Genomic DNA, 14,644 nt, shown 5'->3' on the forward strand with positions numbered 1-14,644 from the left:
ATAAAGAATAAAATGAAATATTAAAAACACGATGTATCTCGCTGCATTGCGCGAGTACTCTTCTAGTTTATTATAATCATTGAATGTAATGTAAATTATTGTTTATATAATATATTTAAATTTGATAGATTAATTTATAATATTCACGTACTTTGGCGCAAAAATAATTATGTACTGCAAGTAAACCCTAGAGGTAAAACGAAAACACACGTGGTAAATTGTGAAAGAGTAAGGGAAAAGATAAAAAGGAGGCGTAAATAAGGCGTTGTTTACCCACTCTTACCGGGTTAGAGTGTTGACCCGATAAGTGTTGTCCCGGGTAAGAGTGTTTATCAAATGTTTATGGTGAGTGCTTACCAACAATAAAATGACCATTATAACTCTATTTGTAATTATATATTAAATAATATATGATTATTTTTGTTACTTATAGTTTAATAGAAGAAAAAAAGAAAATGCATATTTTAAATAAATGCTTACCAATAAAAATAATATTTTTTTTTGTCATTTTATATATTTTGTTTGTTTTTTATTAAAAATTATTTTGTATAATATTATACCAGAAAAATAAAACCCTAAGCCACCACTGACTTCCTCCCCCATTTTCTTCTTCACCTCTTTTCTCTCCCAAACACACCTAGGCATGGCAACGGGGTGAGGATGGGGCTGGTTTTGTAATCCCGTCCTCGGCCCCGGTTTGTAGTAGCATCCCCTGGTCTCCGGTGGGTACGGAGATTATCATCCCGTCCCCTGTTAAATCTCTAGCAATCTCCGGTCAAAACCCGGTCAATCCCTGGTCAAACCCCATAAATAGTATCCTTTAGTTTGATTCTACCGGGGATCCCCGGTCCCGACCCCGGTTTGAGTAACATCCCCCGTCCCCGGTTTGAGTCTACCGGGGATCCGCGGCCCCGGCCCCGGGACCCGTTTTAGCGGGAATCCCCGTTCAGGTGAACCGGATTCCCCACCGACCCGGTGCAAATCACCATCCCTAATCACACCACCCACTTCCTCCCATCTTCTTATTCCCCTCTTCTCTCACACAATCACTCACTGCAAAATGCATCCACCAAAACCCAACATCTATGGTGAATATCTACCAAATTAAAGGAAGACGGCTACATCAATTGAAGTTGAGACCGGGGAGGGAGGAAGCTCACCGACGTGGGGTCTTTTCGCCATAAAATGGGAAAGAATGATAGAAGTGGGATAAGGCAGTATGTGGGGTCTTAGGGTGTCAATCTTCTGATGAGTTATCCGTTTCCAATGGGTTTTTAGGGTTTTCTCAATGGAGTAAACTCCATCCCTACATCAGGCATCTACGACCACTTTACAACAGCTTTTGTTTCTCGAACGTTGCAACTACCTCTACCTCTACCTCATGCTTCAATTTTGAATTCAAAAATGGTTGTGATGGAAACCTTGATTGCTATTGGGTTTCAAGATATAGATTTCGAATACTGACGAGAGGAGGGATAAGGATAGATGAGGCGGGAGAAGGAGGAAGAGCGAGAGATGAAAACCTAATCGTGGGAAGGGCACACCCTGGAAATATGGAAATTGACTAGGTAAGCATCATTTCAGAGCTGACCCTGTAAGTTTTCGGTCAACATTATGGTCAGATTTTGATTTTGGTAAACACGTTGACTGTTGACCGAGTCAGCCCAGTCAGAAGCTAGTAAACAACCCCTAAGTAACAGTACATCATTGACCGTAGTATGATTCCTAGCCTATCTTTGTTTCCAATCAACAACCCATCTCATATTAGAGGTGGTAAGAGATGTTACTAAGCAACCCCTAAGTGCTTACTACGGTCAGGTCAATAGGTAGTCATAGTCATAGTCATAGTCATAGTCGAGTAAACATGATTGTTTCTTATAGTCAAATGATGCCACACCACTTGAAAAAATTTCTACGTTTTGGATTGTGGAGGTCATGTTTTCTTTCATCTATGTTCACCATGTATTAGTCTTCATCTAAGTGCTTACTACGGTCAGGTCAATAGGTAGTCATAGTCATAGTCATAGTCGAGTAAGCATGATTGTTTCTTATAGTCAAATGATGCCACACCACTTGAAAAATTTTCTACGTTTTGGATTGTGGAGGTCATGTTTTCTTTCGTCTATGTTCACCATGTATTAGTCTTCATTTATCCTACTTATTTCCTCACACTCTTGTACAAAGCCAATGATTCATGAAAACGATCACTCTACTCCGGAGGAGCATAGGGAGGATAGGGAGCCCGGACGGTGGAAGAGCCAGGGAGGCTAGGTCGTTTGACGGAAATGGAAGGCTTTGGGCTATGAACCTATTAAAGAAGGCCCTACAGAGTAAAGGAAAGTGCATGAATTCTTGGAAAAAGAGGGAGCAAGCTATATGAAAAATGGAACCAAGCAAATTCAACGAATATATAGAGTTAACGGTATGACAGACAGCGCTGGCTACACGGTTTTGGTTTTGTTTGGTTTCTTTGTAATTGGTTTTGGTTATGATAGCATCATTTATCTTTTCATGAGAAAAGAAACCAATCAAAGCCATTTGACACACAAAAGTAACCTATAAGCATGCATGGATACGACAAAAAAAAAAAAAAAGTAATCGAGCTTTTTGAACAAGTCAAGTTAAACATTGATGTTATATCCACATGTCAATATATTCAAAATTTTGAGCTTTTCTATTTTTTAAACCACTTCTCGGGATTTCGATTATGAGTATATCCCAAATACGAATATATTCGTATTAATACGTTTACTATTTTGTAAAGCATTTACAACTTATTATTTCATATCCACAACTTTGGAAAGCGCCAAATTTGAGCTTCATAAAATAATTGATAACCAACTGATACAATATTCAAATATATAATAAGTATTAAACTTATAAAAACGGTGAAATATTTCATGAAACTGATATCTTTTTCGTATCAATTAAAACTATTTCCTTATAAAAATGAGGGGTATTTTGTCTTTTTACCTATTTCCTTAATTTTAAAAAATTAAAAGAATATTATATTACATGTTTATTTATATATATACACACACACATATACATTGCGACCATCTTTGCCCCTCCAAAACTGACTTACAGGGTTGTCACTCATATGAATAGAGAATCCAACTATCGCAATTCAAAATTGTGCTTAATTAGTATCGACTTTTGTTGAACCGAACAAGTGAAATGAGAATGTCAGTCTAGTGCTAAAAAGAGTGATAACAATCGGGCTAAATGCATAGCTTCGACTCCTAATTCTACCTTTAAAGTGTCTCATTTCGGCCTATGGAATCTAAGTTTTGTAGAAAACGGTCTTTAAGAGCATAAAGACGCCTTAGAATTCAAACTAGATGTCAGATGAAAGTGATTTAACAACCTCAAACCCTAACTTTACCATTTTCTGGTTATTATATTAGATCAACCTCTAAGGTCACCATCTTCAGACTCCGGCCACTACCTAATCCCCGTACTTCGATCAACAACCACCCTTTCTCATTCGGTCATTATTCTTCTTCATCTCGGTTGAGCACACGCCATTTTCAATCATATTAATGTACCACTTTCCGAGAATATCCACTGTGATTCCAAGTGAATTTGGCATGATCGGACGGTTTATCACGAGCATTATAGAGGAAAATGAAAACCACAAAAGTATTTTTAGACTTGTTAAAAATTATGTATCACTTTTTTAGGGTGTGTTTTGTGTTAGGACATGAGTGGACAGAACATGATAGAACAACTGTTCAACATTTGGTAAGATAGAATTGGACAGAACAGAACAAATAAAATGACCAATTTACCCCTGATGAGTTGTTTATTTTAATTAATTTATGTAATTTATTAAATTATAATAGAATAACTATTTTTTATAACAAAATATATCATTTGAAGTTTTCGTCAAAACAATTAAAATGACACAAAATAAAAAGTTTATGTAGTTTTCTATTTTTATTTTTATCTCTTTTCTACATTAATTTTTATTATTAATATATAATAAATTACATAAATTAATAAAAATATAGAAACCGTATAAAAATAATATTTTAAGGACAATAAAATGAAAATTTAATAAATATAAAATTTAATAAATAAAATTTATAAAATAAATAAAATGTAAAAAAAAAAGACTTATTTGATATTTTAGAAGAGAATTAATTTTTTTTTAAGATTATATTGATAAAATATAAGTATGTTTTACCTTGTTCTACCTTGCTCCACGTAAAATTCATATCGAACATGGAATAAGAGTCCATATTCAATGTACCAAACGCACTGAAAATTTTCACCACCAAAATTAAAGTTTACTAGTATAAAATAGATCAGACACCAACACCCGATAGAAATAAGAAAAATGGCCTTTCGTTGTTTCCTTCACACAAACTTCTGCAACAAAATGAATATGATGTGGAGTTGATAATTTTCTGGATCACACTAACCCTAACCCTAACCCTAACCCTAACTTAAATTCCCAGTTCGTAATTTGTTACGATGGAACACGAAGACTCCAATTCGACCATCAACGAAAGCGATGCCGAGTCGTACGTCGATGCCTGGGAGAATATGGAGTCCGATCACTCCCTTTGCATTTCCAATCTTTCCTCAATCTCCAATCTCAACGATATCAACACCAGTTCAATCCAATCAAAAGAAACGCCGGAATCTACATCATCTTCTTCCGATGCCGACCTTTGTGATCGGCAACTTGTTTCCCGGAAAAGTTTGAATGAATTCTCCCCGTCTCATTCCTACAAAAATGATACTGATCGTTTGGTAGATTTTGATTCTCATGGTTTCACTATGTCTGCGGGGGATGATTGTCAAATTTCCTGGAAAAATGAGGAATCAAAAAGTAAATTAAGTTCCACTAGGATTCATGCGAGCTCAGGCAGTGTCCGTGAGCTGTTAAATGAGGAGACTAATGGTAATTCTGCAATTACAAGTGTTAATGATGATGAAAGAATCAATGATGGCTCCATTACAGCAGATTCTCCCGTTTCTGGTTCAAATTTTATTTTTGCCTTGGCTGGATTCGTGATTAAAGTTATTGGGTTTCAATTAAATTTACTAGTTAGTTCTATCACATTGCCCATATGGTTAGTTTACTTTTCTTACATGTTTGTGACGGATCCATTTAGGATCATGAGACGTGCAAAATATTATGTGGTGGGGAACATTTCAAGAATTTGTGGTGTCTGTTATGGTTGTGTCAAATGGACTATGTATATGTGGATTAGAAAACATGAATCTACATGGAAGTTGTGTCTTCAAATCGGTTGGGGATTGTTGTGGTCCGTTTATGTAGGTTTTATTTTGATTAGTTTATTAGTTTTTGCATTTGTTATTAGCGGCATCATCTTGAAATGCATAATGGATGAGCCGATAAAGATTACCGAGCAGTTGAATTTTGATTATACGAAAGAGAGTCCCACAGCTTTTGTACCACTAATGTCTTGTCCAGAGCCCTCTTTTCTGGAACACAGTGAACCGATTTGCCCTGGGTGTACAGCTGAATCGCGGGTTTTACCACTTGATCACCGAGTGCATGTCACTGTCTCCCTATCATTGCCAGAGTCAGACTACAATAGAAATCTTGGGGTCTTCCAGGTATGCAATAAGATTGTTTTGAAAGTAGGGAGACATACTCACTAGGCTCTCTTACTCAACATTGCTACGTTTATTGTTGCCATCATTAAAGTCACCTAAAGATGCTTCTTTTATCTTTGAAAACTGAAGTGCAATGAGTAAGAAGAAATAGAGAAAGTGAATATGGTTTGTTAGGCTGAAAAATGTGTTCTCCAGAATGACGTATTGTGTTTTAGTTCATGCTTCAAATTTCTGCATGATTACAGAAAATTTTCCCAATTCACAAGTAGTGAGAGGTTTTTATCTGCTTAGCTACATCAATTGGTCTTTGCTTAGACAGCCTCACTGTCGAAATTGCTTCACCAGGAGCTCAAAAACGAAATGATGTTTCGGGCCAGATTATTGAATTAATCTACACATATTTGTAATGCTGATTTTATTTTGTTGAAGTTGTTTCTATGTTTGCATCTTGCTCGTTGCATCCTACTTACAAATGCATGTAGAAAATAGATAAAGAACCAATAAGTAGAGGTTTTTATGAAGTGATCTGAATCTACACAATTTTTTGTTGATCAACCTTTGTAATACAATTTGTTATAACCATCTACTGGACAGAAACAAGGGAGGGGATGGTTAACAGATGCTAATTCGAAAAGAGTATAATGTAACTTCTTAGTGAAACAAGCCATGTAGCTTTTAGATATGTTTGTTATTGACTAACATTTAAAAATGCGAGTTGCATTGTAAAAGATGCAAGATAGCTCAGTTGAGAATGCAAACAAGGGAAGCAATACTCTTGCAAATACCCCCCTAAATTTGACATAATTTGATCACATGTAGCTTTTTGTATTCCTGCGAATTAAAAGTTCTGATTTGTAGGTGGCATAACTCAAAAAGGGATTGACAAACACATATCTGTTTTCACAACTATACTTGAGCTTTGCCCAAAATGACGTAATTTGAATGTTGTTTCTAAGGGTGTAATGTTATGCTGAGAACCAACCATTACCTTACATCTGTCACCTTAACCTTACATTCTGATGACAATAATGTTACCCCATTCTTCATTTTTCAATAGTATGAAAAAGCACAGATTAAATGAAATTTGTGATGGAATGGTGATGAAATTCTACAAGTTTTGATGGAAAAGTAAATTCTATAAGTTGTGATGGAAAAGTAAATCCAAGAGAATAAACCCTAGAACCTTAAATGAAATGATTTGCCTCTATTAACTTGTGGGATAATTACATATTGTGCTTTGAGCAGCAGCTGCTCTTTTCTCTAACTCAAATCACAAAAACTCAGAAGATGCATCTCCAATATTGATGGGTAGAATAGTAAAAACTTATTAGAAACCTGCCACCTACTTCCTTATGTTTATGTTGCTTAATTATGTTTAGCTTCAAGGTTGCTTCAGATTTTGACTTGTTGATTAGTAATCTGCAGTTGCTCTTTATGTTTCCAATGTGGGTATGATACATTGCTGGGTAAAGTGTTGGGAGTTGCATTGATCATAGATTCGTTGAGGGAGGGAAGATTGTGGTGGTTTAGTCATGTTCTACACATATGGCGGCTCTAGTGAGGAGGATAGAGTGTATGACAGTCGAGGCGGCGAGGAGGAAGGTAGGCCAAGGAGGATGAGAGATGATCAACTGAAATTGGACATGGCGCGGCTTTAGACATTTCCGAAGACATGAAATCAGATAGGAGTTCTTGGAGATATGATTAGGGTAGCAGAATAGGGGTGGGGATTCGGTAGATACCATAGTATGGAGGAAGGGAGTCGGAGAGGTAGAGGATGGGGAATAGGGTTGGTGAGTCGTTAGTTAGGTTACAAGAGTCTTAGGTTAGACCAAGGGTGTATATCTTGCATGTTTTTCTTGTACTGCGTATACTTGTATGTTATTGCTTACTCATAACTAGCTGTCAAAATTTATATTATATGCATTCCTCTCTTTCACACATTTTTCAAGGGGGAGGGGGCGGTCTTCACAGTAACAGCCATTACCCTCCCCAAACCATCTGGGATATACTGGGTTTGTTTGGTCTTGTTGGGTCAAGTGTTTAGAAGGTTATGTATAACCAGTGTTTAAATATGTTCTCTTTCTTGAAGGTGCGGGTAGACTTCCTTTCTGGTAACGGTAAACGCCTTGCAAGCACCAGACAGCCGTGTATGCTCCACTTCAAAAGTCAGCCGATCCGCCTTCTATTAACCTTTCTAAACCTAGCACCTCTCATCACCGGCTATTCATCAGAATCCCAAACGCTAAACATAAAGTTCAGAGGATATACCGAAACAAGTGTTCCTACCTCCTGCTTGAAGGTAATTCTGGAACAACGAGCAGAATTCACAAGAGGGCGTGGCGTTCCTGAAATATACACGGCGTTTCTGAAACTAGAGTCCCAACCACCGTTCTTGAAAAGGATTTTGTGGTCATGGAAAGGGACTATATACGTGTGGGTTAGCGTTATGATCTTTGGAGTAGAGTTATTGTTCACGCTTGTATGTTGCACGCCTATCATCTTGCCATGGATACAGCCAAGGGGCATTTCATCAAATAACATTGTGGCTCGAAGCACAGGGGTCGGTCCAAAATAGCTTTCTGGCTGGCTTTTCAGCAATGGGTGAACTTGCTGCTACACTTTTTAGGTACCCATATATCTTTCTGGAAAACAAAATGTGTTCATAAACAAATCTCATATGTAATTTTAAATATTTCATGATTCATGAGTTAATTTGTATATATATATATAAATGATGCCATTTCTTGATCCTATTTTTGAGTGGCAGATACCAGATCAGTTTGTGCAAAAAAGGATATTGATGTCATTTGACTTGATTTGGATTTTGTTTAAAAATAATTTTAAAAGATGAATACATGATATAGGTTGGGTTCTGGTGAAAATGAAAGTTATGCCGAGAAGGGTACGAAGGGATTTTCATCATTGAATCAATCACATTTTAAGACCAACTGTAATGAGATGCACCTGATCAATTCACGTATTAAGCGCAATTTATGGGTGGAGGCCGTTTACCTAAATGCTTACCCGGTAAGTGCTTATCGGTAGGATTTAACATTATAATTTATTTTGATACGTAAGATTTTAGTACATCAAAACATATCGAATGTAACAAGTTACTGGGCAAGTGTTTACCTGGGTAAGAGTCGTCATCCTTACTTACCGGGTAAGACTCTCTATCAGTTTCATTGCACTAACCCATTAAGATTATTGGCCCTTCTCATGTTCATTCGATAAGGAAATTTATTCGGTAAACACTTACCAAGTAAGTGTTTAGTAAACGGCCCCGAAGTGAGGTTAAAAGTGATTAATGGTTCAAGTCCCTTGTTACATTCTCATCTTAACTTTTATTTTCACGAGATATGGATTTGTATGATTTTTTGTATCAAATACTAATCAAGAGAGTTCTTAAGATGATCATATATTTTACCAGAGAAAAGATATCATTTGTTTCATAAAATGTTTTATTTGACAAGTATAAATGTTTGATTAATAATTAAATAGCTAAAATTATTTTTAGCAAATAAAATAAACGTTTTTATTTATCTATACTGTATTATAAAACTTTTGATAAAAATTCTTAAAAATCATTTTTTATGCATGAAATATTGTTTATTGATGCATATTACTTAAAGTTCAAGATTATAAGTAAATTATGTATAAGTACAACTTATTAAAGCTATATGTTTAAATTCGTATAACTAACTGCGAATAAACATAATCAAATAGATGATAAACATCTCATTTTAAAATATAAAAAATCTAAAATATAATTAGGATAATTATTGAGTTTAACAGAATATTTAATTATTATCTTTATAAGAAAATATATTATTAAACCTAAATTAAGTTACTTTGTTACGTTAAATTAAATTATAATAAAAATTTGAATTAAAAAAAATACACAAATAAAAACTTTTAAATAGTCAATTTGATACTAATATTGATATATTTTTTGCAAATTTTATATGATATTTTTAAATTTATATTTTACTCAAAAATAAAAACATTATTGTTTTTTCAAAACCACAAATCGTATTATATCGACATTGATAAAAAATAAAATGAAACATTGAAATCGAAATATATCTCGATATATTACACGAATACACTTCTAATAGATCAAAATCAATATCATAAATAACTTGTCATTGCTAATAGGTAAATAGTAATTTCAATTATTTTTTATTGGTTAAACAATATTTTTAATGTTCTAAAAATAACTTAATTTCTGATAAAATATATTGAATTTAAAATTAAATTAATTACTAATATGAGTAAATACAAATAACCTGGCCTATTAGCTCAGTTGGTTAGAGCGTCGTGCTAATAACGCGAAGGTCGCAGGTTCGAGATCTGCATGGGCCAAACGTTTTTAATCTGAAATTTTCATTTTTAATCCCTCGTCTTTTGATTAAGACCTATTTGGTCCATCTAATTTCATAAACATAAAATCCTCAATTCTGCTTCGCTCTGTTTCTAACGAAACCGAAAATGGCGATTAGGGCTACAATTGCTGCTGCTTTTGGGCCTTCACATCTGATCCCTATGCTGATTCTCTTTCTTCTACTGGGAACAACACCCTTCACCGGAGCCGTTGAACAGAAGAAAACGATGGACCGAAAGCAGATCCAGGATTGTGGAGAAATGGTGTCGAGATCACAGTGTGTGAGAACCACCAATTGCAGATGGTGCCGTAGTGACGCCCTTGACGATGCCTGCTTCTCTAAATCTGAATCTTCACGTTTGCCCTCTCATATATTCACTTGCTAGTAAACCTATCTGTTGGTTAGATTCAGTAATTACGTTGTTATTTAATGATTCGTCTTAGTTTGATTTAGTGATTTCGTTGCTTTCTGATTGTTGTTTGTATGTAGATCGAGTGATTTTGTTGTTTACTGATTGTTAGCCTTTTTTGATAAGATCATCATCTGTTTTTTGTTCGATTTACGGATTGAATCCAATTCTCTGGAAAAATAATGTCGAGATTTCTGTAATTTCTTGTCAGATGTATTAGGGCATGAAATTCACACTTTGAGTGATATTCCTTTTAGCAAAATCAGTTCATGTTTCTCTTCTGTAATTTACTGAGCCTTTTCAACTCTAACTACCACTACATTGCTTTGCATATCATTTTCGTTCCTTCGGATCCCCAAATTACGAATTAGATTGACTGGATTATATTAACCTTTAAGCAGGTGATAGATTATTCAATACTCAGATGTTGGGTGTTGGTGAGTTGAGGGAGATCCGGAGCTTGCCACTTTCACCTTCGTCTCTGATGAGTGATGACCTATGAACTGTTGATTTTTGCTACCTTTAGGATGTAGAATTTAGCTTTATTTGCTGCGAATACCTGGTTAGGAATTGAATTTTGTTTAAGAGCTATTTCACAGGAATTGTGGTTAGATTTACCGTCAAGTTGCCATTTGTTAGCCATGAACACCTCTTAACTTCTGATGGAATCTGGAATGTGAAATTGATCTTGATTTTAACTTGTAGTCTATCTTTCAACAGGATTGCATAAGAATTCTTGTTTCGCAAATGAATCCATAAAGCTGTAAAGTTCATAATGCTTGAATGCTGATCGAGGAACCCGTCAAATAAATGGAATTCAAGGTATGCTTTTTCTTTTTGAAAATATCCCCCAAGTATATATGTCTTGTTTGATTTATAATCTAGGTTGTAAGGATATGGAAAGGGGGATATCCATGCAAGGTTGTTCATCGGTTGAAATCCAATGGATTTAGGTGGATCCGTTCCAATCATTCAATGGATGTTGGATTTTATCATCCGAACCAATCCAATCTAATGGATGATTGGACCGGATCGGTTGCATCTGTTGGATGTTACTATTGGTTATTTGTTAGTTCCATCCAATATTTTGATATAATTTTCAACCAGTTATTAATATATTTTCTTAATTTATTAAAAACCACTACTTATATTTATATATATCAACTAAAAAACAATATCGTAAAATGATAATAATTATATATAGCTAGTAATTGGATGGTAGTTGGATTTTCACTAGATTGGATCGGTTCGGTTTTAATGGATTCTAGATTGTCAACCAAAAACCGACCTATCCAATTTGGATGTTGAAGTTCTGGGTCAGATCCGATGCAATTACAATTGAGTATTCGATTATGGTGGGTCGGTTCTAATTGGATTGGATGACTTAAGGCATACATGATCATAGATGGATGTTGGGATTTGATGATTCTAAAATTGAGGATTCGGGGGTGTGTGTATATATATATATATATATATATATATATATATATATGTAAACCTGTGTGTATAAACAAACCCACAATAGAATGAAATTCTCTCATAAGCATAAGATTTAAAGTTTTCCATTAGATTTGTATCCTTAATTTCTAATGTATGAATTCATCCCTCCTTTCAAGAAAGAACCAGATTGCCTATATGGGGATTTGGCAATGCCTTGTATGAATGTATCTTGCTACAAAATTGTTAATCCTTAAGAGTGGTTATAGATTTAGAACATTAGAATATGTCTTAAAATGCTGCCCTAAATATATGCTAAAACTCCATCTTAGTAGTTTGTGTTGATTTTAATCATTTAAATTTGCATTTTGACAAAGATGAGGTATGAATCATAGGGAGGGGTATTGTCTAATTAGGTGCAGAGTACCAGAAACACCATATATATATATATATATATATATATATGTGTGTGTGTGTGTGTGTGTGTTCATTGCAGGAAATGGATGGGAAGACCACATGTTGTTCAATTCACTAAAGCTTAAAGACTAATCTTTTCGTACTTTGGTTCAACCTCGAGATTATGGGAACTTCCCTGCATATTCAATTTGCACTATTCTTGCTGGTAAGATATTCATCAAATTGAAACTTGTTACTTGCTAACTCATTTCTTTTACTTCATTTTCTACAACATGACATAAACATATCTCATGATCATATACATTGTTGGTACGACGTATGCAACTGCCAAGATTGCTTGGACGAAACATACAAAGTTGATTACGATGAAGATATTCCCCAAAAGGGTTCTCAACGAAAGTTAAAGAAGTCTTTTTACAGCTGAAAAAGATAAACCCAGATCAAACCAAACCAAACCAAACAAAATCCAAATATACAGATATGCCTCTATCCTGGTAACACTTTTTTTTATCCCAAAATAGCAAAAATGTGAGCGAAAAGGATAAAAATAACAAAGAAAACTGACATATTCATGAGGATGAGATAATATGAAGAAGATAAATTTTGGCATTGGTGGGTTTGTAGAATACAACTTGAAAAATGGTGCTTTGATAGAAATAAATCACAAAAATATAAATGTAAAAGAAATTCAATTGAATGTGTATTAGTATTAGTATTAGTTTAGGATTAAGGAGCCGTTTACTAAACGCTTACCCAATAAGTACTTACCGGGTAATTTTCCTTATCGGATGAACATGACAAAAGGCAAGAATCTTACCTGGTAAGAACGATGATAAGAATGGAGAGTCTTACCCGGTAAGTGGGGGTAATGACTCTTACCCGGGTAAACATTTACCAGATAAATTGTTACATAAGATACGTTTTGTTGTACCACAATCTTACTCGATAAAATAAATTATAGTGTTGACTCTTAATGGTAAATGCTTACCGGGTAAGCATTTTGGTAAACGGCCACTAAATATTCGTTCAAGAACTGACAAATGCAAAAATATAGAGAGGGAAACAAAATGAACCTTTCAAATCAAGAAAAGTTTTGATCTTATTAAAGTCGACATTTTGTGATGAAAATTTGTTCTTTTAACAGAGTTAGTTTAGTTTCAGAGGCAAAGAACATAATTTTTAAAAAACCAAGGACAAAAATAGTTATAAACAATAAATCATAATGACAAAAATCATAATTTACTCCAATTTCAAATTCTAATTTATACTAACCATTTTTTATGCATTAAGTACTGTTTATTGTGCATATTACTTAAAAAATTCAAGATTACAAGTAATTTTGAACAAGTACAATTTATTAAAACCCCATTTTTAAATTCGTGTAATTAATTATAGATAAACATAATCAAATACAGGATAAAAATTCATTTTGAATATAGAAAATTAAATTATAATTAAGATAATCATTGAATTCTAATATAATGTTAAATTATTATTTTTATAAAAAATTATATTATTAAACCAAAAATAAATTACTTTGTTATTAAATCTAAAATAACGTATAATAAAAAATTGAATTAAAAAAGTTACACCAAAAAAAGGAGAATTATTAAATAGTTAATTTGATTCTAATATCGATTTTTTTTCCAAATTTATATATTATCTTCAAATGTATATTTCATTAAAACATAAAAACATTATCACCTTTCTAAAACCACATAAAATCGTATTATAGCGATAGAGACAGAATAAAAACTAAACATTAAAATAGATATTTATCTTGCTGCATTGCGCGAGTAAGTGTTTATAAACATATAAAGTTGTGGATTAAGTCTCATTTGAATGATTAAGTCCGTAATTTTTTTTTTGGTTAAATTATTGAACTTTCACATTTTGAAAAAGATCAAGTCCTTGATTTTTTTTTTCATAAATAAACCATCAAACACATTCTTTTAACCCGATCAGTTTTACCTTTCCCAAATCCTACACCATTCAAACTCTTATAAATCACACCCAACGACATCGCCACCTCTTCTCAATTCATCGTTGTTTGTTCTCCATTGATCTCCCTCCTTTTGATTTGGTTCTATTTTTGTTTTTTAATTCTCTCTTTCTAACAGGTTTTTGAAAGTCTAAGAAGTTATTTAACAAGTTTTGAAATGTCTAAGAACTTATTTGTTCCAAAGACTTAATTATTCCAAACACTAAAGTCCATCGAGTTTTTTTGTACTTTTTCCTAACTTATAATAAGAAAGTTCAATATTTTATTTATTAAAAAAAATATTTAAAGATTTAATTATTTAAAATGAAAAAAAAATTAAGTATTTCTATACTTTCCCCTAAAAAAATTAGTAAAAGATTTCATTAATAATCACTCAAAGTTGTAAGGTTTTTTTAC

General features: G+C 33.7%; 1 protein-coding gene, 1 long non-coding RNA gene and 1 other non-coding gene across 3 annotated transcripts; all 3 read left to right on the forward strand.

Annotated features, from left to right (window-relative positions):
• The first annotated feature begins 4,373 nt into the window (after positions 1–4,373).
• On the forward strand, positions 4,374–8,290 carry LOC112522451 (seipin-3-like). The gene is made up of 2 exons (XM_025131568.1): positions 4,374–5,595; positions 7,688–8,290. The coding sequence occupies exons 1-2, from the start codon at positions 4,480–4,482 to the stop codon at positions 8,171–8,173; spliced, it is 1,602 nt and encodes a 533-aa protein (XP_024987336.1). The 5' UTR covers positions 4,374–4,479; the 3' UTR covers positions 8,174–8,290.
• Positions 8,291–9,889: 1,599 nt separating this feature from the next.
• TRNAI-AAU lies at positions 9,890–9,963 on the forward strand. Its single transcript has one exon. It is a non-coding gene; the product is annotated as a tRNA-Ile (tRNA).
• An 82-nt stretch (positions 9,964–10,045) lies between these two features.
• Positions 10,046–12,454, forward strand: LOC112523303. The gene is made up of 3 exons (XR_003070253.1): positions 10,046–10,383; positions 11,113–11,214; positions 12,326–12,454. It is a non-coding gene; the product is annotated as an uncharacterized LOC112523303 (long non-coding RNA).
• The last annotated feature ends 2,190 nt before the right edge of the window (positions 12,455–14,644 follow it).

The sequence above is a fragment of the Cynara cardunculus genome (assembly GCF_001531365.2).
Source record: "Cynara cardunculus var. scolymus isolate 2C chromosome LG 12, CcrdV1, whole genome shotgun sequence".
Classification (NCBI taxonomy): Eukaryota; Viridiplantae; Streptophyta; class Magnoliopsida; order Asterales; family Asteraceae; genus Cynara; species Cynara cardunculus.